General features: G+C 40.2%; 1 protein-coding gene across 1 annotated transcript in view; it reads right to left on the bottom strand.

The window, feature by feature from the left end:
* The window catches only part of RYBP (RING1 and YY1 binding protein), a 72,966-nt gene extending 49,837 nt beyond the window's left edge, over window positions 1-23,129 (bottom strand). The window contains exons 1-2 of the mRNA XM_087825135.1: window positions 23,029-23,129; window positions 22,200-22,325 (exon numbers count right to left, since the gene is read on the bottom strand). Of these exons, the coding sequence (XP_087681261.1) occupies window positions 22,200-22,325; window positions 23,029-23,060 (158 nt within the window). The 5' untranslated portion in view covers window positions 23,061-23,129. The remainder of the gene's footprint in view (window positions 1-22,199; window positions 22,326-23,028) is intronic.
* Window positions 23,130-23,742: the final 613 nt, after the last annotated feature.

The raw sequence follows: 23,742 nt of genomic DNA on the forward strand, positions 1-23,742 counted from the left end.
TGGTGACCTACTGACTGATGGCACCCAGCAAGGCTTCACATGGAATGAACAGCTGCCAGTAGGAGGGCTAGGGGTCAAGGTGAAACAGGGTCACCATTTCAAAGAAAGAAGCAGTTCTAAAGGACCCATTTGAAAAACATTAACATTGCCTGATAGCTATAACAATGCAAAGAAAAGCAAGATGGGCACATATCGTACAGTCATTTTGTACCCTGAACTAGAGACAACTAAAGACAAAAGATAGAAAACATGGGATGAGAACTATGAAAGAATCAAAAGAAAGGACTGCCAAAGTTCAAATTATAACTCAGGGAAGTATACCCAGAAGATTAAACCCTCTCGGATTAAATTAATTAAAATCAAATAAAATTTAAAATTTCCTCAGTCTCATTATCCACATTTTAAGTAGTCAATAGTCATATGTCATTAGACACTGCCATATACTAGACAGTATAGATACAAACATAAGCATCATTACAGAAAGTGATGCTGCTACTGAACAGTTCTAATCTATAGATTAAATGCAATCTAATCAAAATCCCAGCAAGTTTCATAGAAATTGACAAGCTAATTCTAAAATTTACAAGAAAAAACCTGAGGCCTAGTATAGTCAAAACAATTTTGAAAAAGAAATACCAAGTTGAAGGACTGGCAGTACCTGAATTCATGATTTATGTTGACTATTTACAGAATTCAGACAGTGTGGTGTTGGCAGCAAAGGGCTGACACAGACTCCATGAACAAAATAGTTGTGGATGAAAAGGGGCCACATGCTAACCTGACAGCTCAAGGAAGGCCTGCACAGTGGCCTTGCAAACTCAGAGACCTAAAGTAAGCACAAAGGATGGTCTGACATTAAAGCCCTAGCTGGTCTGGCTCAGTGGTGACAGCGTCAGCCTGCAGACTGAAGGGCCCCGGGTTCGACTCCGGCCAAAGGCACATACCTGGGTTGCAGGCTCCATCCTGGCCCCGGTTGGGCCACTTGTGGGAGGCAACCAATTGATGGCGTTTTTATACACCAATAATGAATTCTCAGAAAGATAAACTACAAAAAAAAAGAAAATCTCATTTACCATTGCAACAAAAAAGTTAAGATGCTTAGGAATAAACTTAACCAAGGAGGTAAGAGACCTGTACTGGAAAAACCACAGGACACTGAAAAAAGAGAGTAAGATACAAACAACTGAAAGAATATACCATGTTTATGGACTGGTAGAATTAACATCACTAAAATATCCATACTACCCAAAGCAATCTATAGATTCAATGCAATTCCTACTAAAACACCAACAGCATATTTCACAGAGCTAGAACAAATATTCCAAAAATTTATATGGAACCAAAAAAGACTCCAAATAGCCTCAGCAATCTTGAGAAGAACAAAGTTGAAGGGATCACAATACCAGATATCAAATTATACTACAAGCCACTGTCATCAAACAGCCTGGTACTGGCCCAAGAACAGACATATAGATCAGTGGAACAGAACAGAGAACTGAGAAATCGACCCACACCATTACACTCAATATTTGACAAAGGAGGCAAGAACATACAATGGAGTAAAGACAGTCTCTTCGATAACTGATGCTGGGAAAATTGGACAGGTACATGCAAAAAAAATGAAACTAGACCACCAACTTACACCATACACAAGAATAAACTCAAAATGGATAAAAGACTTTAAAGTAAGTCGCAAAACCATAAAAATCCTAGAGGAAACCATAGGCAGCAAAATCTCAGACATCTCTCATAGCAATATGTTTGCCAGTACATCTCCTAGGGCAAAAGAAACAAAGGAGAAAATAAACAAATGGGACTACATCAAACTACAAAGCTTCTGCCCAGCAAAAGAAACCATTAACAACACAAAAAGGGAGCCCACTGTATGGGAGAACACATTTGTCAATCATATATCTGATACTGGGTTAATATCCAAAATATATAAGGAACTCATACAACTTAAGAAAAGGAAGACAGACAATCCAATTTCAAAATGGGCAAAGGACCTATATAGACACTTCTCCAAAATGGACATACAGATGGTCAAGAGACATATGAAAAAATGCTCAAAGTCACTAATCATCAGAGAGATGAAAATTAAACCCACAATGAGGTCTTACCTCACACCTGTCAGAATGGCTCCATCAATAAACGACAAGTGCTGGCGAGAGTGTGGAGAAAAGGGAACCCTAGCACACTGCTGGTGGGAATGCAGGTTGGTGCAGCCACTGCGGAAAACAGTATGGAGTTTCCTCAAAAAATTAAATATGGAGCTGCCTTTTGACCCAGTGATCCCACTTCTAGGGATGCATCCTAAGAATCCCAAAACACCAATCAGAAAAAATGTATGCGTCCCTATGTTCATAGCAGCATTATTTATTTACAATAGCTAAGATCTGGAAATAGCCCAAGTGCCCATCAGTAGATGAGTGGATAGAAAAGCTGTGGGACGTTTACACCATGGAATACTATGTGGCTGTAAAAAAGAAGGGTTTCTTACCCTTGGGGACAGTATGGATGGAACTGGAGAGTATTATGCTAAGCAAAATAAGTCAGTCAGAGAAAGACAAGTATCACATGATCTCACTGATATGTGGAATCTAAAGAATAAATAAACTGATGAACAAAATAGATCCAGTGACATGGAAGCATGGAACAGACTGAGGAATCTCAGTGGGAAGGTGGGGGGAGTGGGGAGAGATTAAGCAAAGAACTTATATGCTTATATGCATAACCCATGGACACAGACCATGGTATGGGGAAGGCCTGGGGCTGAGGCGGGGGGTGGAGGGGGGTCAATGGGGAAAAGGGGGGGATATATCTGTAATACTTTCAACAATAAAGATAAATTTTACAAAATAGTTTATAAAAGATATGGAAAGAAAATAAGAACTTAAAAGGAAAATACACAAAAAAAGTGAAGGGATTAAGCAAAAAAAAAATAGGAAAGAAATATACAGGTGGTCAATAAGCACATGAAAACATGTGCAACATAGTTAGTTATTAAGGAAACACGAATTAAAACCATGAGATACCGTCAGATGCCCTCTATCAGTCTAAAATTAAAATGATTAACCACATTTAGGTTGGCAAGGATGTGGAGCATCCTTATACAGTGCATCCTTATACACTGGAATTTGAAATGATACAGCCACTTTAAAAAACAGTTTGGCAGTCAAGTTAAACATACTCACTGATTCCACCCCTAGGTATTTACTCAACAAAAGTGAAAGCATAGGTCCACACAAAGACATGCTCAGGAATGTACAAAGCAGCTTTACAACACCTAGAACATGGAAACTCAAATGCCTGTCAACAGGTGAATGGATAAACAAATAGCAGAATATGCACACAATGAAATATTATTCAGCTGGAAAAGGGAATGTACATGGATGAATCTCATAATAAGCATGCTGGCTGAAAGAAAATAGACCCGCCCTCCCAAAAGAGTACATACATCTGATTACATTTATATAAAATTCTAGAAAATGCAAACCTATAGTGAAAGAAAGCAGATAAGTGGTTGCCTGAGGACAGAACGTAAGAAGGAATTACCAAAGCGCAAGAGAAAATTTTCAGGTGACAGATGTGATCATTATCTTGTTTTTGGTAGTTTCCCAGGTTATTCTTTAAATATTAAGTTTCTTATATGCCAAGTCTACATAAATAAAGCTGAAAAAAATTAAGCACAGACATTATGCCTTTTCTCCTGATTGGAATACAATACTTTTTGTTTTTTAATACAGAGGATTAATACAAAGGTTAATACAGAAATTATGCATTAGTACACAAAATTTATTCTACATAAGGGTTACTGACTATTATCTTTTAAAATCAGGAGACGCTACAAAGAGAGCATATTTTTATAAAGCAAAGTATTTCTCACTGCCTTTAAGTATTTTCAAAATGCTGTATCTTCATTCCTAATTTTAATTGTTAATAGAGCCTAACATTTTAGCTTTAAATTTAGTATCAAATACCATTATGACAATCACACACCTTACAAATTATAAGATGCATCTCTTTAGAAACAATCTGCACCACCAGGGTCTCACCAAGACATGAAGTGGCTTTCCAGATGTCTAGAAGAATCGTGACTCTAGCCCGTGCGCAGCCTCCGGCGACTGAGGTCACTGTACTATTTCTCACGCTCCCTGCAGCAGTTACCCTACTTCTTCCTTTTCTTTATCTCCATACCCGTGTCTGGTCCAAACATTTTTATGTCCAGCACAAGAAAAGATGTGAAAGGAAAGAAACACAACCAGGCTGAGTTTACTCCAAGGTCAATTATCTGATTAGCTCTTTCCTGCTTCGTGCCCTCTGAAAGTTTTCATGCAGCTGGACAATAGGAGAGGTGGGACTTCTTTCACTACTTTTAAATCCTTGAGTCTTAAAAAGCAAAAGGGAAAGAAAAAAAACAGTACATAATTTTCATTTGCCTGAAGCCTTCTTTTAATTCCAGGGTTTGGGGGTTTTTTTGAGGGGGAGGGTGTGAAAAGGTCGAAGCTAATGATTAAAATGAAGTTTAGGGTTAGATGAGGAAATTCTCAATCATAAGACAACTGGAAACCTGGGCAAACTGCTCTGCATTTATCATTCTTATGTTGCTTTCTGCTGTAAAGCAGAAGAGAGGCCAACAAGATTGCTGTTTCTGATTCTAAAGCACCCGCGGCAAGAATTAAAAATATATTAATTCATATACAGTAGTAAGTATTTTCCACAACTTAATGCAAACACTTGCTAAACTAAAGGTCAAATTATATACTCGAGAACAGTACCGAAAGTCCAATTTACCTGCATGCGACACACATCCTGACTGTTAAAGAACAATCCATCCGTTCACGTCGACTCGTTGAAGGGGAGAGTATAAAGAACACAAGAAAACCACATATTGAGTCTTACTTCCTAAAATTCAGATACATGTACTCAATTACATAGATAAGAGTTTTAAAATGAAAAACTAAATAGCAATCACCATAAAAATCAAAGTTAGAAGTTTTAGCTCTTTCTTCGAAAATACGGTTCATTACCACTAGTAGAAAAGTTAAGATGATACAAGTGTGTCCAAGCTACTGGACACTGCCTATTTCTAAAAAGTTGGAGAATAAAAACCACTGTAAATCTGAATTTCACTTTACAGATGTGACAGATGTAACTAGAATTACAAATAAAAATCTCATTTCTAAAGCATTATTTCTTATCAAACTATAGAGCCTGGGTAAAGGAAAGGGGAACTAGGAAAAGATAATTAGGACATATTTACCTGACAAAATCATAACTGGAAACAAAACAAACTGCCGGTGATAGCAAAACAAAACTAAAAAGTACGCTTTAAAGATTACACTGGTCACTGAGACAAAATAATATCCTTATAACAATTCTCCATGACCAATGTTATCAATAAAATAAATTCTGAAAATACTCTCCACCTTTCAAAATGACTCATCAAGTTACCATTACTTGGTTTAACTATGGGATTAAGTCTAATGCTAAATTTTGTGAAAGTTCCCCCAACTAGGGAACAACCTGGTTGCTAGGTACTAAATTTATTCATTTTTGTATAGGGCTTTCCTGGTTTGTAAATATTTTTTAAAACTAGGTACTGACTTCACAAAAGTTTTCATAAAACATCTATTTAGAAACCAACTCTGAGGTTCACTGTTAATCTCTATTTTCATAGAGCATTTACTTATTCTCAAAGTTTGTGCTCCGTTAAGTGATTAATGTAACAAATTCTCTTTTTAACAAAACATCCCCATTCATCATGAGAACTATCTTCTGTCATGAAATTCATGATTAGGTCAGAGTTCTGAAAATACTAACATACAATTCTAAGAAGACTTCATTTATAAACAGAACCTGCTGAGAGGGAAGATCCTCTAGAGCTTCACTCTGAAAGAGTAGCACAAAATTCCAGTATCTAAATTATTCATCAGTTCAAAAAATTCTGTGGCCCACCTCTTGAAATCCTTTACTAAGAGAATTAACAACCATTCTGAGTCCTAACTCAGCTGCAAAATTTCTAAGAAAAACATAGACTTCATGACCTTGCCAATTTTAATCCACCTTTACCTCCGTAAGCCATATCCTTAGTCTAGAAAGGTCCTCTATAATCACTGTTTTACAAACCTTTCAAGATAGCTGTTTCCGAAGCCTTAAGCCAGCAAACACTGGACAGAGTGGAATTTCAGAGGAAGGCATTCTTTAGTTCTCCTGAGAGATCACTGTTTTAAACAGACAGTGCTTCCGAAGAATTCTATTTTGCAATCAATTGCTGTCTCAGCTGTGAGCAGAAAAGCAGGTATGGGGAGATAATTTTAAGAGTAACAACAGCCCGGCCGGGCGTGGCTCAGCAGTTGAGCATTGACCTAGGATCCAGGAGATTGGGGTTCGATTCCCGGTCAGGGCACATGCCCGGGTTGTGGGCTGCAGCCAATCAATGACTCTCTCGTCATTGATGTTTCTATCTCTTTCCCTCTCCCTTCCTCTCTCTGAAATCAATAAAGATATATAAGAGTAACGACAGAGTAAAATTAGAAACTAAAGAGAGGAAGTAAATCAGTATGGCATTGCCTGGCCGGGCGTGGCTCAGCGGTTGAGCATCGACCTAGGATCCAGGCGATCAGGGTTCGATTCCCGGTCAGGGCACATGCCTGGTTGCGGGCTTGATCAATGACTCTCTCATCACTGATGTTTCTATCTCTCTCTCCCTCTCCTTTCCTCTCTCTGAAATCAATAAAGATATATTTAAAAAAATTTTAAAAAAATAAAAAAATCAGTATGGCATTATTTCCAAGTGATTTCTTAATTTTTTTATATTCCAGTATCATTGACATACATTATATTATTATAATTACATTAGTTTCAGGTGTAAAACATAACAATTCACTATTCGTATATATTGTGAAACGATCACCACAATAAGTCTAGTTGACATCCGTCATTATACAGTTACAAATTTGTTTCCTTGTGATGAGAATGTTTAAGATCTCTCAGCAACATATAAATAAATATGGAAGGGTTCCCTCTTCTGTCTGAATGCTATGGATGAATGTCCAAATTGAAGTCTATAGATTGGGTGGCTATACAGATGATAATGCCATTATCAGAGAAAAAACTAGAGAAAAACATCAGACAATACTGTGAAGCTGGAAAAGATGTGGATTAAGGGCAACTCTGATATATAAACTTGGGTTAGGAATGTAAGCTCTAAGCCTTTTTGTTATCTGTAAAATGGGGATATATCTATGTATACATCATAGACTCTTCAGGGTTAAATGGGACAATTCAGGCACTATGCTAAAAGCCTATTAAATGTTGGCCCTTGTAAGCATTCTCATTGGATTGGATGCAGATCACCAATGAAGTCTTTGATCAGAGCATCCCAATCTTCTTCCTGTTACCTAAGGAAGTTCCTTCTGGGTCTGTGTTACACTTAGAGCACCTAGATCACTCAGCAAGTTGTTCGAAAATGCTCAGCATGAAAAATGTCCAGCCCAGCCAGGCGTGGCTCAGCGGTTGAGCGTCGACCTAGGATCCAGGCGATTGGGGTTCGATTCCCGGTCAGGGAACATGCCCGGGTTGGGGGCTCGATCGATGACTCTCTCATCATTGATGTTTCTATCTCTCTCTCCCCCTCTCCTTTCCTCTCTCTGAAATCAATAAAGATATATTTAAAAAAAAAAAAAATGTCCAGTGTACACCTGAACCAAGCATTGCCTTGGGGCATGACCCAAGTATTAACTATTTCAGTAATATAAATGTTGCAACAACAAAAAAAAGATGGACCAAAGTTGTTCTTTTAGGCAATATAACAAGGACTACATAAGAATATCCCTAGGGCTGTAGTACACCAGTTTGTACTTAAAAACAAACAAACCAAAAATAACCCTCATCTTCTATACCAGACATTCTAAGGGGAAGCCATTATCTTAAACATCCTTAAATAGGAGACTAACTGAATCTATAGTGTTTTGGTCAGTCTGCAATGATTCTTAGACTGGGAAATCTGGCACAAGAATTTGTTACCCATAAATGAAGGATTTCAAAATAAAAACATTAACTAAACTTAAATAAGGAAACTGTTCAGCTACACATAGAAATCATCTAGTTCTGGAAATTTCAGAAAACTTCAAATATTAATTGCAACCCACATTTTAAAATCCAAACTTAGCATATATATCTATCTGTACATATGTAATGCCTTACAATGCAGCTATTTTTAGTTTTTATTCACCATATAATTGCAGTAGCAGAGGCTGTGTAGAGTCAGATTTTTCAGAAATCCTAGGCATTGAGGTTCCCCTGCCAAAACAGAAATCTTTGAAACACATTGCATTACATAAAATTTCACCCCAAAATTCAATGAGGATAGCTACATTCCACAATCCTCACAACAGCCCTTCAATAAAGAAAACACCAATGAAGAATTTTATGTTGCTAAGATTCACCAAGATCAGAAGTGATGAGCTCTTATCGGATTCTGATGGGTTTTTGAGTAAGATTTATAGACCTAAATCTATAGTACAAGTTGGGTAGACAAGAAGAGTAGCATTGTCAGGCAAATCATGTGGAGCCAAAAGGGAAAAAAATCTGAAAAGGTAGAAAACTAAGGGGCAAAGAACACACTACCTACTTCCGCCATCATCACTCCAGTTCTGAGCACCAAAATAAAATTACCCATTATAAATACATATCATTGATTCACACCAGAAGTACTTGTCAAAATTAGCTGATAGTTTACTACCTCCATACATGCTGACCCAGAGAACCCAATAACAAATGGATGTCGTCATGTGACTTCCTCAATTTTCCTAATTGGAGAAGAAACTCGAAATGAAGCCAGCAATATTTAACAGTGAAAGCAGAATCTACATATTAGAACATCTGACTGCCCAGGGGACAAGCACCTTCCACTGCACTCACAATCTCAGCGCCTCTCCCCACTGACTTTAATGGTGGCATGCAATGTCTTTCAAAGAATGGTGTAGCCCTGGCCAGTGTGGCTCCACAGTTAGAGCGTCATCCTGTGTGCCGAAGGGTCACAGGTTCGATTCCTAGTCAGAACACATACCAAGGTTCAGTTCAATCCCTGGTCAGGGCAAGTGTGTGAGGAAACCCACAGATGCTCTCTGTCTCCCTCCTCCCCTCTCTTGAGTCGATGAAAAGGCATATCCTCAGGTGAGGCCAAAACAAAACAGTATGTAATTTTCTGAACACGTCAAGTGATAAGCAGCACTTCAAAGACTCTGATTTTAAGGCAATCAGCATATATTACGTATTCTTAGCCTCTTTCTGTGGATGTATTTAACTACGAGACAGAATGATTAACACTCTATAAAGAGATAAACCAACGAATCTATACAAGAACTTTTTATACCAAATCTGATCCGATGAGGCTAATCTCAGGGTAATTATCACCCCCTCTCCTCATTCCAATGGCCCTGGAAGAAGACAATGTGTTCTCTCCCAAGACAGCAAAGGTGGAAGGGAAAGAATCAAAAGAATGCAATTAATAATTTGCCCATTTAATTAAGCCACCTTTCTATTTCTTCTACTCTGAGCATGAAATCAACTAAGTCACTTTACTTTTCTGAGCCTCAGCTTCTTCAACTGTGAAAGATGGATAGCAACTCTCTTGGGATTGCTTTGAGTGTTACACTGGGAAAGTGCACATAAAACTGGCATGCAAGATGTAAAGTACTATGCAAATACAGGGGTGGGCAAAGTAGGTTCACAGCTGAGTACGGGAAACAGTTTATTCTTCTATTATTATTTGTTAAGTATTATATTATTTATTTGTATTACAATTGTAAACCTATTTTTGCTCACCCCTTTTACAGTATTTTATAGCATCTTAAGATTTAAGTCTAAATGTTCAAGTGGCTGGTGCGATATTTTGCACAAGTGTTCAAGTATTTGTCCATTCAGCAGTCATAATACAAAGATTATCTCATGTACTAATTATATGTTTATTCACTAGTAATATTATAAAGTCCTGTCTTTAGAATGATTTCACTCAATCCAGGACACACTCTACTGGAAAAATAACATTACCAACAGGTACACATTGCTTATAGTATGTATTCTGCACCAGGTCCCATGCCTAGTATGCGACACACAGTCACTCATCTAATCCTTACAGTACCCACCACCTGTGGAGAAGTTACTACCTGTAAATGAGAAATGACAGCACAAGTTCAAGTAACATGCCCAAGGTCACAAGGGTAGCAAATGATAGAGATGGTTGGTGCTACTGGAACTCAGGTCTGACAACAAAGCCCTGGCTCTGAGCTCCTCTCCACTATGGCAGTCACTAGCCACGTGTGGGTACTGAAAAGCGGCTAGTCTGGGTGAGCTGTGCTGTAGTTCTAAGACGCACACCAGGTTTTGAAGACTTAGTGGGAAAAGAATGGAAGATATCTCGCTGCAAGTGTATAACAATTACATGTTGAAATGATAGTATTTTTAATATAATGAATTAAACACAAAATGTATTCTTAAAAGTATTTCACCTGCTTCTTTTTACACTTACTGTAGCTACTAGAAAGTTTAAATTTGCATGTGGCTTGCAACGCATATATTTATGTTGGACAGCAGTATCATTTAGAAAACCACTCAGGATATCTTGTAAATACAAAGAGCACAAAACAAATTTAGATTTACAAACACAACATGTTTAGAGTACAGATACTTTCCAATCTTAACTAATGCTGTTTTAATACCAAGTTAATGTAACCAATATAAACAAAACTTCAAAATCCCTTAATGTAAAAATACTGCTCGTTACTTAAATTTCAAAAGTCCACAATTAGATCATTTTTTTAAAATGTCCTATTATGAAAATTGGCCTTTCCAACTACAAAAGTGATACCAACTGATCCACACTATAGAAATTAAAGAAAATTACATACACAAAAAGAATCCATCACCCCCCACTCAGAATACAATGACGAGTCACTCCTTCTAGGTGCGTTTCTTAAGCGGTACGAATACTCCTTAAGTAGGACCATACTGCTTATCCTTTTGTAACTTGCTTTTTTCTATTATGACGTTATCTTTCATTACAGATTCTGAAATTATCCTTAATTTTTTATTTTGAAATAATTACAAATTCATAGGAAATCACAAAAATAGTACAAAGTCCCATATGCTCATCACCCAGTTTCCCTGAAATGGCTGCATCTTCTTGATTATAGTCCAATATCATAACCAGGAAGGTGACACTGGTACACTGTGTGTGTATATAGGTCTAGGCCATCTTATCACACATGTAGACTCACGTAACCATGACCACAATTAAGATACAGATCTATTCACCACCACAAAGATTTCTCTCTTGCTACCCCTTTATAGTCACACCCATCTCCCTGCTCCCCACAAGCTCTAAACCCTGGCAACCACTAATCAGTTCTCTCTGGGTAATTTTGTCATTTCAAGAATATTAATGGTATCCTCTAGTATGCGACCTTTAGAGATTGGCTTTTTCATTCAGAATAACGCCCTTGAGTTCCATGACAGTTGTATGTATCAATAGTTTGCTCCTTTTAAACACGGAGTAGTATTCCATGGTAAGAATGTACCATTCATCTACTGAAGGGCATTCAGGTTGTTTCCAGTTTTAGGCTGTTATAAACAAAGCTGCCACTAACAGGTTTTATGTGAGCGTAAGTTTTTACTTCTCTGGGATAAATATCCACAAGTGCAACAGCTAGGTCATATGGTAAGTATATGTTTAGTTTTATAAGAAACTGCCGAACTATTTTCCAGAGTGGTTGTACCATTTTACAGTCCCATCCCCAGTGTATGAGAGATCGCAAAACATTTTTGAGAGCTGCAAAATATTCATGGCTATTCCATACTTTTTAAACAACTCCTTGCTGATTCCTATGTAGGTAATTTTCATTTTTTGTTATAAGGACACAATTAATGTACCTGTACTTACACAGAAATTTTTACATGCAGATCACACAAATTCCCAGAATTGGATCACAGGGTACAAATATTTTAAAGAAATTTGGTACCAACCATCATACATAATGGCCTTCAAAAAATATAAATCAACAACTGTGAAAGAATGCCCATTTTCCAATCTCACTAAAAATTTTTTCATAATATTTAATATTTGACTTGCCAAAAAATATTAGCTTGTTTTGTATTTATTTGAGAAATGGGAAGGTTATACATTTCTCAACTTTCCTAACTTAATTTGTCATTCTTTTATGAATTACCTATTCATGTTCCTTGCTAACATTTTATTGGAATGTTGATTTACTAATTAGAAAGACCTGGTCCTGTCTTTCTAACATGATGCAAAGAAATGGGGTTTTTTTAATACATATATCTGAAATCCAATGCAAGTGTTAGTAATGTAAGATAACAGCTGAGTTTAGAATGTAAAAAAGATACGAGTGTAGCCGATATAGTCCCCCATTTATAAACATTCCTATACTTCACACAATATATTAATAATTAAGGCATATCTCATCTACTGCAAGCTCCAGAATGGATCCTAGAATGTTGATCCTTTATTTCTTCTAAGTGCACTTTGAAATGCCAAGACATAATCTGCCACAACATCAAAAACTATCATCAGCTTCATTAGGAAACCTGGCTGGCATCTCTATAGGAGAATTTAGGGTCGTCTAAACCAGCAGTTCTCAAAGCGTGCTCCCCAGACAAGCAGCACCAACACCACCTAGGAACTTGTAAGAAATGCAAATTCTCAGGCACCTCATACCTACTTAACAAAAAATGCTGGGGATGGGACCCAGCAATACATCTCAACAAGCCTTCCAGATGATTCTGATGCATACTCACGTTTGAGAACAGCCAATCTAAACAAACAATATAAAAACATTAAATCTAGTTTGCCTTGTGTACTTAACTATCCTTTGATAAAGGATCTAGAAGGAATTAATTATGCTGCAGATATTAAGAATTCAATGAGCCCGGCCGGGCATGGCTCAGTGGTTGAGCATCGACCTAGGATCCAGGCGATCAGTGTTCGATTCCCGGTCAGGGCACAGGACCAGGTTGTGGGCTCGATCCCCAGTCGGGGGCGTGCAGGAGGCAGCCGATAAATGACTCTCTCATCATTGATGTTTCTATCTCTCTCTCCCTCTCCTTTCCTCTCTCTGAAATCAATAAAGATATAGTAAAAAAAAGAATTCAATGGCATATTCTCACTTTCCAAACCGAAACAATCCAAAAAAATAAGCAAAATAACTGCAAACTGGATTTTAGCCTTATCTTCTACAAGGAGGCATCCTAAACCATTAAGTGTTCACAAAAATTTTCCCTTAGAACCCAAACGAACCATATAAACTGACAGGTCAGAATACGTACTTTTCAAATCAAGGACTGGGTTTGTTTATAGCACATACTGCCTGACTTCGCAACTCCCACATGGTAACTACCACCTACATCATTTTGAAAATTCAATGAACTAGCATATTAAAACACAGCAGGTGGAAAACTATATAGTTTCTTAAATATCTGTGCTAAATAAATAAATAAATAAAATAATTCTGGATGGCAGAATTATGAATAACCTTTGTTTTGTTGTTTTCCCCAAAATTTTCTGTAATAAGTATTACCTTTATAACTAAAATAAAGGACAAAGAATCACTGACCAAATATAATGATAAGAAAATTACTTACAGAACATCAGTATTTTTATAATTTTACCAAGGTTCATTGATAATTTTTCTTTTATCTATGTGATAAAAATTAAGGTGCTGGGGTAAGAAATTACATAGTTTGAATTTAGAACTGACCCTCTCATGAGTGTTGGTCTGGTAACACAACCAAAATGCAGTACTCCACTATGGTGGCTATCTTCTATCCACCAAGCTGAGAGTCCACTCTCCCTTCAAGGAACAGGTCCTGCAGGTGTGTTAGGCTTGGCCAATCACAGTAAACCAACCTCCAGACAACCAGAAATGGTCCAGAAATTGAGCAAGTCACAGAGGTCCTGATCCTGAAGTTATTCCTTTGACTGAGTTCAAATGGTATCCTTGTCTTTGTTGGCAGGAAAATTCATTTTTTAATTGTTTTGACTTAATGTAGTTTGAGTTAAATTCCTATTTCTTACGACCTTGAATATTCTTGCAGCACTTAAGAAATTAAACCTGTAATTCTGTAAAACAATGAACAGTGCCTAACCTACCTATGGAATCGGGTCTGTTCTTAGAAAGCAGTCACCAGGTCTGTTTTCCCCTTCTGACCAACCATCACGCACTTGATGTGTTTTAAGGCCCAATATGATGATGAAACTGGTACCCTACTCACCCTTAATTTCTTGTCCCTCCCAAAGGCTATCCAAGTTTCCTCTCAAATTGAATTGCTAATGCTCTTGGATTACAGAGGAAAATGTTTTGAACAAGTTTTAAGTAAGATGCATTTTTTACATATCCCTTCCACTAGTTTATTTTCCCAACTAACGGATAAATTAAGATAATTTTTCTAAATTGATAGAGGGAAAAAAGGAGAGGAAGAAGTGATATCTAGTCCTATTAAAATATAAAATGTTCACGATTTACTCTGTGATTTCAACTATTCACGATTTCTGATTAACAGTTTTATTGCACTGCCTTTACGAAGAACTCACCTTTGACACCACAGCCTGCATCCATCACTGCATGGAAGTGAAATTATAGCGAAATAAATGAATAAAGTGAATGAGTCAAGATTTCAACTTAACAGAAGTAATTAATCCAAATTGCTAAATTGAACAGTAATGTGCACCACATACAAGCTACAGTGACCAAGGTATGAGTGTGCTGACACAAAAGAACTTACACAGTGGACAGCCCATTTCTAACACCCAAAATGTTCTGTAGCCATTTCTAAACTATCTTTAGGTGCCAGCTTACAAGCACACCCATCCAGTTCCTTATCACCCCTCAAAATTGGTTCTGCACAACAAAATAGGCCTCTGGTTTAATACCAGACTTTTCAATATGACTTTCAACTGCTTAAACCAGCAAATGAGCCACCAGAAAGGATTATGAAGCATCCCAGCTACTGTTAGGTGAGTGTGCTAATAAAACTCTGAGACTGAGGCCACTCCAGGAAGTAAATGCCTTGCCTACAGCCTCCGAGGCTCTAGTTCTGTGTTTAATTTCTAGCACACACTTAGAAAACAAAACCAGAAAAACAGGAATGCTAGTTTTAAGGACATACTTCATAAAGAAAACTTTCTCCTAATTGAGTAACATTTACATACACAAGACACATGCCCTAATATGAAAGAATGCTTATTAGAGCTCTTAAGTAGAACAGTTTTAAGGGGGACTCAAATCAAAACCCCAAGTCTTCACTTGCTCTATATATATTTGCTGAACCCCTGCCAAGTGCCAGGCACTGTAACATAGGAAAATAAAGCTATGAAAAGAAAGGTCCCACCCTCAACAAAGATGAAAAAAGCAAAGGTAATCCAATGAAAATACAGTTCAACTGTTATGAGGAGGTATACACCAATGTAGGGCGATGGAAAGGCTTCCAGAGACGTCCAGAAGGACAATAAGAGTCAGCCAGGACACAAAAGGAAAAGCATTTCAGAGGAAAATCCAGAGGCACAGAATGAATACAAGGTATGGAAATGGGACATCATGGTCCATGCTTGGAAAACACCAAGCAGTTTGGTATGAAACACAGACACAATTCATGGCAGGCTGCTTCCAGATATTCCAAAGAAAGAGATAGTAAAGGACCAAATAAAAAACCCCTTGTGCTGCTCAGGATTTGGACTGGATCCTAATGGCCATGGGAGTCAGGAGATAATTTAAGTTGTCCAAGAGGAGAGGCCCAAGAGCCAGTTAGATTTTTTTGTCACGTGTATGTGTGCATGGGATGGTGGCAGCTATTTGAGAATTACCAGCCTGTGGGGAGAAGTGGAAAAGTGTGGATGGCATCTGGAGAGTACAGTTAAGTAGGTAGGAGGAAGCAAAGAACTAATTAACTTGCATCAGCCTGTAGAGCAAACCCTACATCTAAGAATCATAAAGGCCTAGTTTAAATCCTAGACTGAGCGAGGTGTTCCTCAATGCACTCCCATAGACGAATGGACTCGATTCACCTCCTCTAAAAGGCACTTGTGTTCTATTCCATGAACTCATTCATTCCATGCCTACTGTGAAGTTCATCCACATCACTGGGTGCTTTATACCACTGGTTATCTTTTTATTTTTATGGTCTCATCTTTTCAACAAGCTTGTTAGGTTCCTTGAAATCTGGAATTTTCTGTCTATTTAATATGTTGAAATATAAATGACTTAAAAACACTACCAATGAGAGAGAGTTTACTTCCATTTATTTGTTCTAAGAAGTTCCCACACCCCAGGATTTGTTCCTTCCACCTAATGATGTGTGGATTTATGCTACTGCTGCGAGGAAACAACTGTGTTCAAGAATATAGGTAATGAAGAGAAGCTGAGAAGAGATCCTATCTCTAGAACGCATAAGGGTCTGCATGCAGAGTTGAGCTCTAAGATATTCATTATTAGGATTAAACAACCCTGGTAAAATAAACAAGAACCACACACAACTGGGATGGGTCTCACAACCCAGAAGTGTCCATACTGTACGACTCCACTTACATAACGTTCAAAAAATAAGCAAAGCTCATCTCTGGCGTTAGAAGAGCAGCTGGGGTAGGGGAAGTGATGGCAGAGTACACATAGGGCTTCTGGGGTTCTTATAGGTTCTGCTTCTTAGCCTGGGTGCTAGCTGCACAGGTGTGCCCCCTTTGTGAAAGTTCATTGAGCCTTATCACTGATTTGCACCCTTTTATGTATGTATGCTGTAGTCCAAAACATTTACTTAAAAATCAACAGGTAGCCTGGCTAGGCGTGGCTCAGCAGTTGAGCACTGACCTAGGATCCAAGAGATCGCGGTTTGATTCCCAGTCAGGGCACGTGCACGGGTTGCGGGCTCAATCCCCAGCTGGGGGGCATGCAGGAGGCAGCTGATCAATGACAACTCTCTCATCATTGACGTTTCTATAGCTTGCTCTCTCCCATTTTCCCTTCCTTTCTCTGAAATCAATAAGGATATATTTAAAAAAAATAAAATTAAAAAGTTAAAATCAACAGGCAAAAAATAAGAGGGAGCCCAAGTGATGAAGAGTATAAAGGAAGATGCCACAAAGAGAAAAGGCCCTGGTGATGGGAAAAAGAGAACTGGAAAGAATGTAGAATGTTTTAGTTCAAGTGGGAAAGCAGGCATTTAGAGACTGGCACCTAACATACTAATGAACTAAATTAGTGCTGATAACTATCTTGGTAAATTATAGCCACTAAAGAAAGTTTTTAATAATCTTAAAATTTCTTCAGCATCTACGGAAGCACACAGTAAAAGTATGCCGCATTAACAAATACACAACTGAATCCATTCTGAGCCTCCTACCTAGTAACTAGTAAGATACACTGGCAAGTTAGCTGGTCTAGGTTTGTTTAGTCTGTGACAAGCAACTAAAAAAAGTCAAGTAGCTGTGTACAAAGGCTCCAACTCTAAACTGTTCCCCCAAAAATGAGCTAAATGGCACAGGTAAACATACAGAAATAACTATATCCTTGTTCCAAAAGAAAGCAGCATTCGTATTTCCTAAAAAGGCAAATGTGTCTCTGCAATCTATAAAGCAGTCACTCCACCCAGTCCTCATCACTCTGAAATTCCCCATCCTGCTTTTAATTCTTTGTAGCATTTGCCACTAGCTGAAATTATCTTATTTTTGTTTACTTGCATATTTTCTCTTTCTCTCCATAGCATTTTAAGCTCCGCAAGAACAAGGACCTTATCTGTCTGTATACTACTGTAGCCAGAGCCCAGATGGCTGTGCGCTCAATAAAAACTTGTCAAATAACCACAACTACCCAGTAATTTACTTTAAGGTCACCAAGTATACATAAGATCAAGTCAGTACCAATAAATCGGTAGGTTCAATGCCACAGCAAATACACCGTTTCTGGGTGAGAGTAATTGACCCAGCTTTTATACCAGTTTTGAGGCTGAGGTTTGACAAGGTTTGAAAATTTGGAAGACAGGTAATTTTCTATATATTTTATGAAGAAATTTTATGATAGACAAACCCTGTAACAAAACCAATGGGACCTAAGGAGCAAAAGCCCAGTGGTAGATGACCCAGAACCTTGGAGAAGAGACTTCTTCTGCTCCATATTAGGCTACTCCCTCTGCTTTCTCGGAGTTTTCCTATCTGAAAAGTACTACAGGATGATGAGTTTTTGAAGCTTCAGCAAAAATCAAAATGTGACATTATCATTAATTATGTGTGCTTTCCCTTATAACTTCTAAAGTACTTCATGACCCCTAAAGAGACTTTGAGTTGTCAGAGTATCGGAATTTAACAGGAGAAAAAGTCCAACATTACAACTGCAAACAATGAGAAAACAAGGAAAACATTTTACACACAAAACAACTGACGACCAACTTCCAATTCAATATCCTAAGTACAAACTTTTTTATTAAGCTACACAATCTTATTGCACATCTAAAGTATATTCCTGACTTTTACTTGTCTGTAAAATCTCTAAAACCAGTACGATTTTCAGACGGATAGTATTAAAATAAACAGGGATTAAATAAAACATGATTTCAACTCAACATCATGATAAAATCTGGAGTTGAAGACCAATAAGTTCTAAATCTATGGTAATTACTCAAAGCAAAAAACACCCAAGTTTTCAAGTGAGTGTGGTTTAAGCAATAGCTGCAAGTTAGATACAGTCCAATTACCAAAAATCATTTATTAGCAAGACTTGCAAAGTCTTGGTAATTTTTATTTTACAATAAAGACATCACTGCATTCAGAGAAATAACAAGGCTAAAAGTAAAATATACTTACTCTGCCCAACACTCAAGAACTCCAATTTTCAAATTTATAGATTGTTTTTCTTTTAAAAGCTGGATACTCTTTCATGAACCTGGCAAAGTGGGCTACGAAATACTACTAGCTATTACCTAGGAAGGGATAGTGTTTCTTCCCCACCTATCACCACCTTACATACACACTCCTTTATCTTTTAGCTTGAAAGGCTTAGAGTCCATCAGCACGGTAGGTGGAGGTAACTTTCCCAACTGCAGGTTGCTCCTCTGTGTGCTGGTGTTAAAGACTTAAAAGTATATCACAGAACAGGCATGAGATGGAAATGTTCTAAAATGGTTTGCAGGGATGGTTGCACAACTCTTCAAAATTACTAAAAATCACTGAATTATACACTTGCAATTGGTGAACTTTATGTAAATTATACCTCCATAAAGCTATAAAAAATAACCAGCAAGAGGTAGAGACCCAACACAGAACTGATAACACACCCAAAATGTAAGGGGTCTGTAAGAATTCCCTCCTCCTTCATGGAACATGTTCCTCAGGAGTCTCTGGCCTTCCTCTCATTCTGCTCTAGCTACTCCAAAAGGAACAGTAAGTACCTTTGGAATCACTTCCATGACTCCATCTGCAGAATCAAATGTACCTGGTACATATGGCAGTAATAGTGAAGAGCTGGCAGGTAACTCTGTAGAATCAATTCTCCTGTCCAGAAGAAATAAAGAGCGTGGCGGACTCCTAACTGATCCCAAGCCAGACTCCTCTGACCTCCCACAGCTTTTTATACCTCTCTGAGGGCCTTTATAACCTAGAGTATGGCCATTCTGGTAAATGGCTTACCAACTTTCAACACTGTCCTCCTCTCCCCAATGTCCTGAGCAGTACCATTCACATCCTGAGAATATTAAAAATGTTCTTTGGATGAGTGGTAGTATTTTCCTAATCAAACTGAGGCATATCAATTCTACCCTCAGAGGATGAATACAGTGCTGTGTCCTACTGAACTGCCACTAATTAAAAGCCGGCTTCTTTGGTTGGTAAATGATGACAACAAAAATGACAAGAACGATGAACTAACTCAAAAATCACCAGACTAGCCAACCAGCTGATATTCTAAAATGAAACATCTCAAAACAACAACATCCATTTTCTATGCCAGTCAACAGGTTAGAAAAACTCTTTTATTATTTAAAAATTATTCTAAAAATTACATATTTTTGCCTATTACCCACTGTCCAAAACCTAGCAACAAGCTTTCTGCTTTCTACTGCCATCAGTACGAAGCCCGACTAAAACATTATGCAAGGCAGAAAATGTCAAACCTTTGCGGTACAGAGAAAACTGCAAGAAAAAGGCCCAGGAAAAAACATGCAATAACTAGGACCAGAAAAACTGACCAATACACTAAATAGGATAGGATGCAAACCTGTGAAATTAACCTTTCCACATGAAGCACAAATATTTGCCTTCCAATTAGTGACGACTTCTAGAATAGCTCTAAAACACCAAAATACTGGCAATAACCAAAATGAAACAAATTTAGGCTATGTAAGGGTATCTATCTATTATGAGTTGGTAAGACTTTAAGCCTCACATCTCTGGAATCTGTGTTCAAAGCCTACTCAACACCAAAAAAATTACACAAAGATCTTTAAAGATAGTAGGTGAGTATCCTGTTCCTGAACAGACTCTAAAATATTTTCATTAATAATTTAACGTTTACTTAAAAAACTGAATTTCACTGTCATCATCTGTGACTGAAAAAACTTTAAACACCCATATTGTTTTTAAAGTGAAAATGTTTCACGTGCTTCCAAAAAGTTGATGAGTCAGAGCTTTAATACATGTAGAGGCTGAAATTCATTTCATGATGACAGAATTCTTCCCAGCATCACATCAGGTGCAAACGTGTGAATCTGGTGTGAGTTTCTCTTCACCAGTACAGTTCTCAAGTCCCTAGGAGTTTCCTAAGTCACTGACCTGAGCATCATCTACGGTAATACTCAAAGCAAAACCACAATAAAGAGCTATGGCCTCTGAGGGATTCTACAAGTAAAAAAAATTACTCATAAATAAAATACAATCGCTGCTGCTTTAAATAACACATACATTTCTAAGTTTTCATGCCATTTGGTGGAACTCCCTGTTTTGGATAGCAAAACAAAATCTATTAAGCTCACAATGAGTGTTTTTATTTTAACTAAATAAACCTATTCTATATAATACAAAAAACTGACATGAATTTACTTTAAAAACTTACAGTGAAATATCTTCACTATATTCTTGGGGTTGCCCAATATCCTATTTCATCCCAGGTATAAATAAAGCAATGGCATCCTAACAGACACATTTGCTTAGTGAAAGAACAATACCCAGTTAAACTATAGAGCACTAACTACCACACAGTCCTATTGGAATGCCACCAACTCAGAAACAAGTTCCAGTGAAACAAAGTCTTCAAGGATCCACCAGAAATTCACTCATTCTGTCTCACTTTCACACACACAGCCCGATGTCTGCACATTATATGACCTCAAGAATAGTTTTAACTTCAAACTTTAACATCAGTGAAACAAATCCAAGACATACGTCAAAAGATGGCCGGAAGACTACAAAATCAGCTTTGACATTTAGCCCTAGAATATCTAAATGCTAAATCTGGAGTGCAACTTTTGATACCAGGTGCAGTTTACTACCTTCGCCAAAATGAAAAGAAATTCTTTCAACATTCTTTTCATTACAATAAAGTTTTAAACACAAACTACAATACAGTCACATAATTCATTACACCATTTTGCAAAATCGTCTTCCATCAGCACTTTGCATAATCTAATCAGAAAAAAACACACCAAACTGACAGCTTGGCCTTCCAAAAAATGCACTTTCTTTATCAAAGCTGAATATATAGTTTTAAGCTCAAGAAAATAAACGTTTGCAGCTCAAGACAGGAAAAGCACAACCAGCATTACTGTACAACCAACACTAAATTTCTCAGAGAAAATAATTCAAGATAGGCAAATTAAAAACATTCTGCGCATGGCAAGAAGAAAACGTCTTCTGTCCTACAATCCATAGCAAAAGTACTGTTTCCTCTCTTTATGAGCCAATGCAAACAAGTATAAAATAAACTCAGTGTCTGAAATAAGACGAAAACCATGGATCACTTATTCAACACAAGGCTATGCACCCAAAACGAAATACAACCAAAGCCACACATCACCGACCCCACAAATGCAGAAAAAGCCAGAATCAACAAGTTGGAAAAAGGGCAAAATGAATAGCTCACTACCCTCTTTCCCACCTTTAAAAACAAAAAGTCCTTTAACAAAAGGGAACACAGATCTTCAAGTACCTGGTGGAGGTGCCTTTTCTCACATCACAGATGCTGCATTTAAAGGCTTCCGCGCTGTTTCTGAAGGTGCAGACGCTACAATCCCAAAAGCCTTCGTCTGCGGCAGGTTTCGCTTGTCGTTTTGGCCTACGGAGGAATGGGGAGAGGGGAGAGGGGAGAAGGGAGAAGGGAAAAGGGAGAGGGGAGAGACAGGGAGCGGGGAAACGGGGAGACAGCAAATCACAGGCGCTGGTGAGCGTCGTAATTTCGCAGCAATCCAGGGCTGGAAACTTCGCTCGGTGACCACCCACCCACCTTTCCGGGACGAGAAGAGGGCCCGGGGCGCCCCGCAGCCCCCGCACCCTCCGGCCGCGTGGCTCGCCCGGCCGGCGGCGGCGGCCCCGGAGCAGGGCCGCGGCGGGCGCAGGAAGCGGCGGACTCGTGGACTGAGCGTGGGGCCGGGGGGGCCGGGAAGGAGCGCGGCCGGGCCGGAGGGGCGCGCAGGGGCCGCCCGGGCCGGCGGCGGCTGAGCCGGTCCCTGCCCATCCCTCGCAGGCCCGCGCCCGCCCTCCCGCCCTCCCCACCTGGTTAAATCTCCCTTTGTCTGGGCGGAGCGGCGGCGGCGGCGGAGGGCGGCCGAGGAGGAGCCGCCATGGCTGCGGCGCGCACGGCCGCCGGCCCCGAGGGGAGCGGAGCGAGGACGCCGCCTCCCGCCGCCGCCCACCCCCGCCCCCGGATCTCCATCTTAGCGGCGCCTCCCCCGCCCGGTGGCTCCGGGCCTAGTCGTCGCCGGCCCCCGCCCGCCCCCGGCCCTCCCTCCCCTTCCGCCCCCTCGGCTCGGAGCAGGTACCTGGTCGGGCTCTTCTTGTCGCCCATGGTCATGGATGGGCTGGACCCCCGCCCCCCCACAGCCGAAACCGGCGCCGCTCGGAGGAGAAACGCCGTCCGGGGAGTCGTCGCGGACCGACCCCCCTCCCTCCCCCGCGCGCACCCGCCCTCAGCCGCCGGGGCTCGAGCTCCTGCCGCCGCCGCCGCCGCCAGTCTCCGGACGAGACTAGTCCCCGCCAGCGCCGCCTCCGCCGAGTGACTGACGAGGGGCGGGGCCGGGCGCCGCGCGTCACGCCCGGGCGGCCAATGGGAGGGCGGCGGCCCGCGCCGCGGGGCGGGGCGGGCGCGGGGCGGGGCGCGGCGGCCCGGCGGCCGTCGGTGTGCGTGCCCCGGGCTGTGTGCGCGCTGCTGGCGCGCGTGCCTGCGGCGGCCCCGCGGCGGGGCGCGGCGGGCGGGCGTGCTCGGCGGGCGCACGTGGCCGCGCCCGGGCCCGCCGTGGCCTCGCCGCCTCGCGGCGCCCGGTGCGGCGGCCCTGCCTCGGCCCGAGGGCGCCGGGGGAGCGGCTCCGCGCGGCGCGTGCGCCTCCGAGGCTCGCAGCGGCCGCACCGCCGGCGACGCTCGAGGCCCCGGGGCCGCGGCGCGGAGGGCCTCTGCCGGGTGCGTCCGCCCCCACGCGCGTCTCGGTACCTGCGTGCTCCAGCCCAGACGCCGGAGGGAGCTGTGCGGAAAGCGCGCG

This window comes from Miniopterus natalensis, chromosome 15 (genome assembly GCF_054644295.1).
Source record: "Miniopterus natalensis isolate mMinNat1 chromosome 15, mMinNat1.hap1, whole genome shotgun sequence".
Classification (NCBI taxonomy): Eukaryota; Metazoa; Chordata; class Mammalia; order Chiroptera; family Miniopteridae; genus Miniopterus; species Miniopterus natalensis.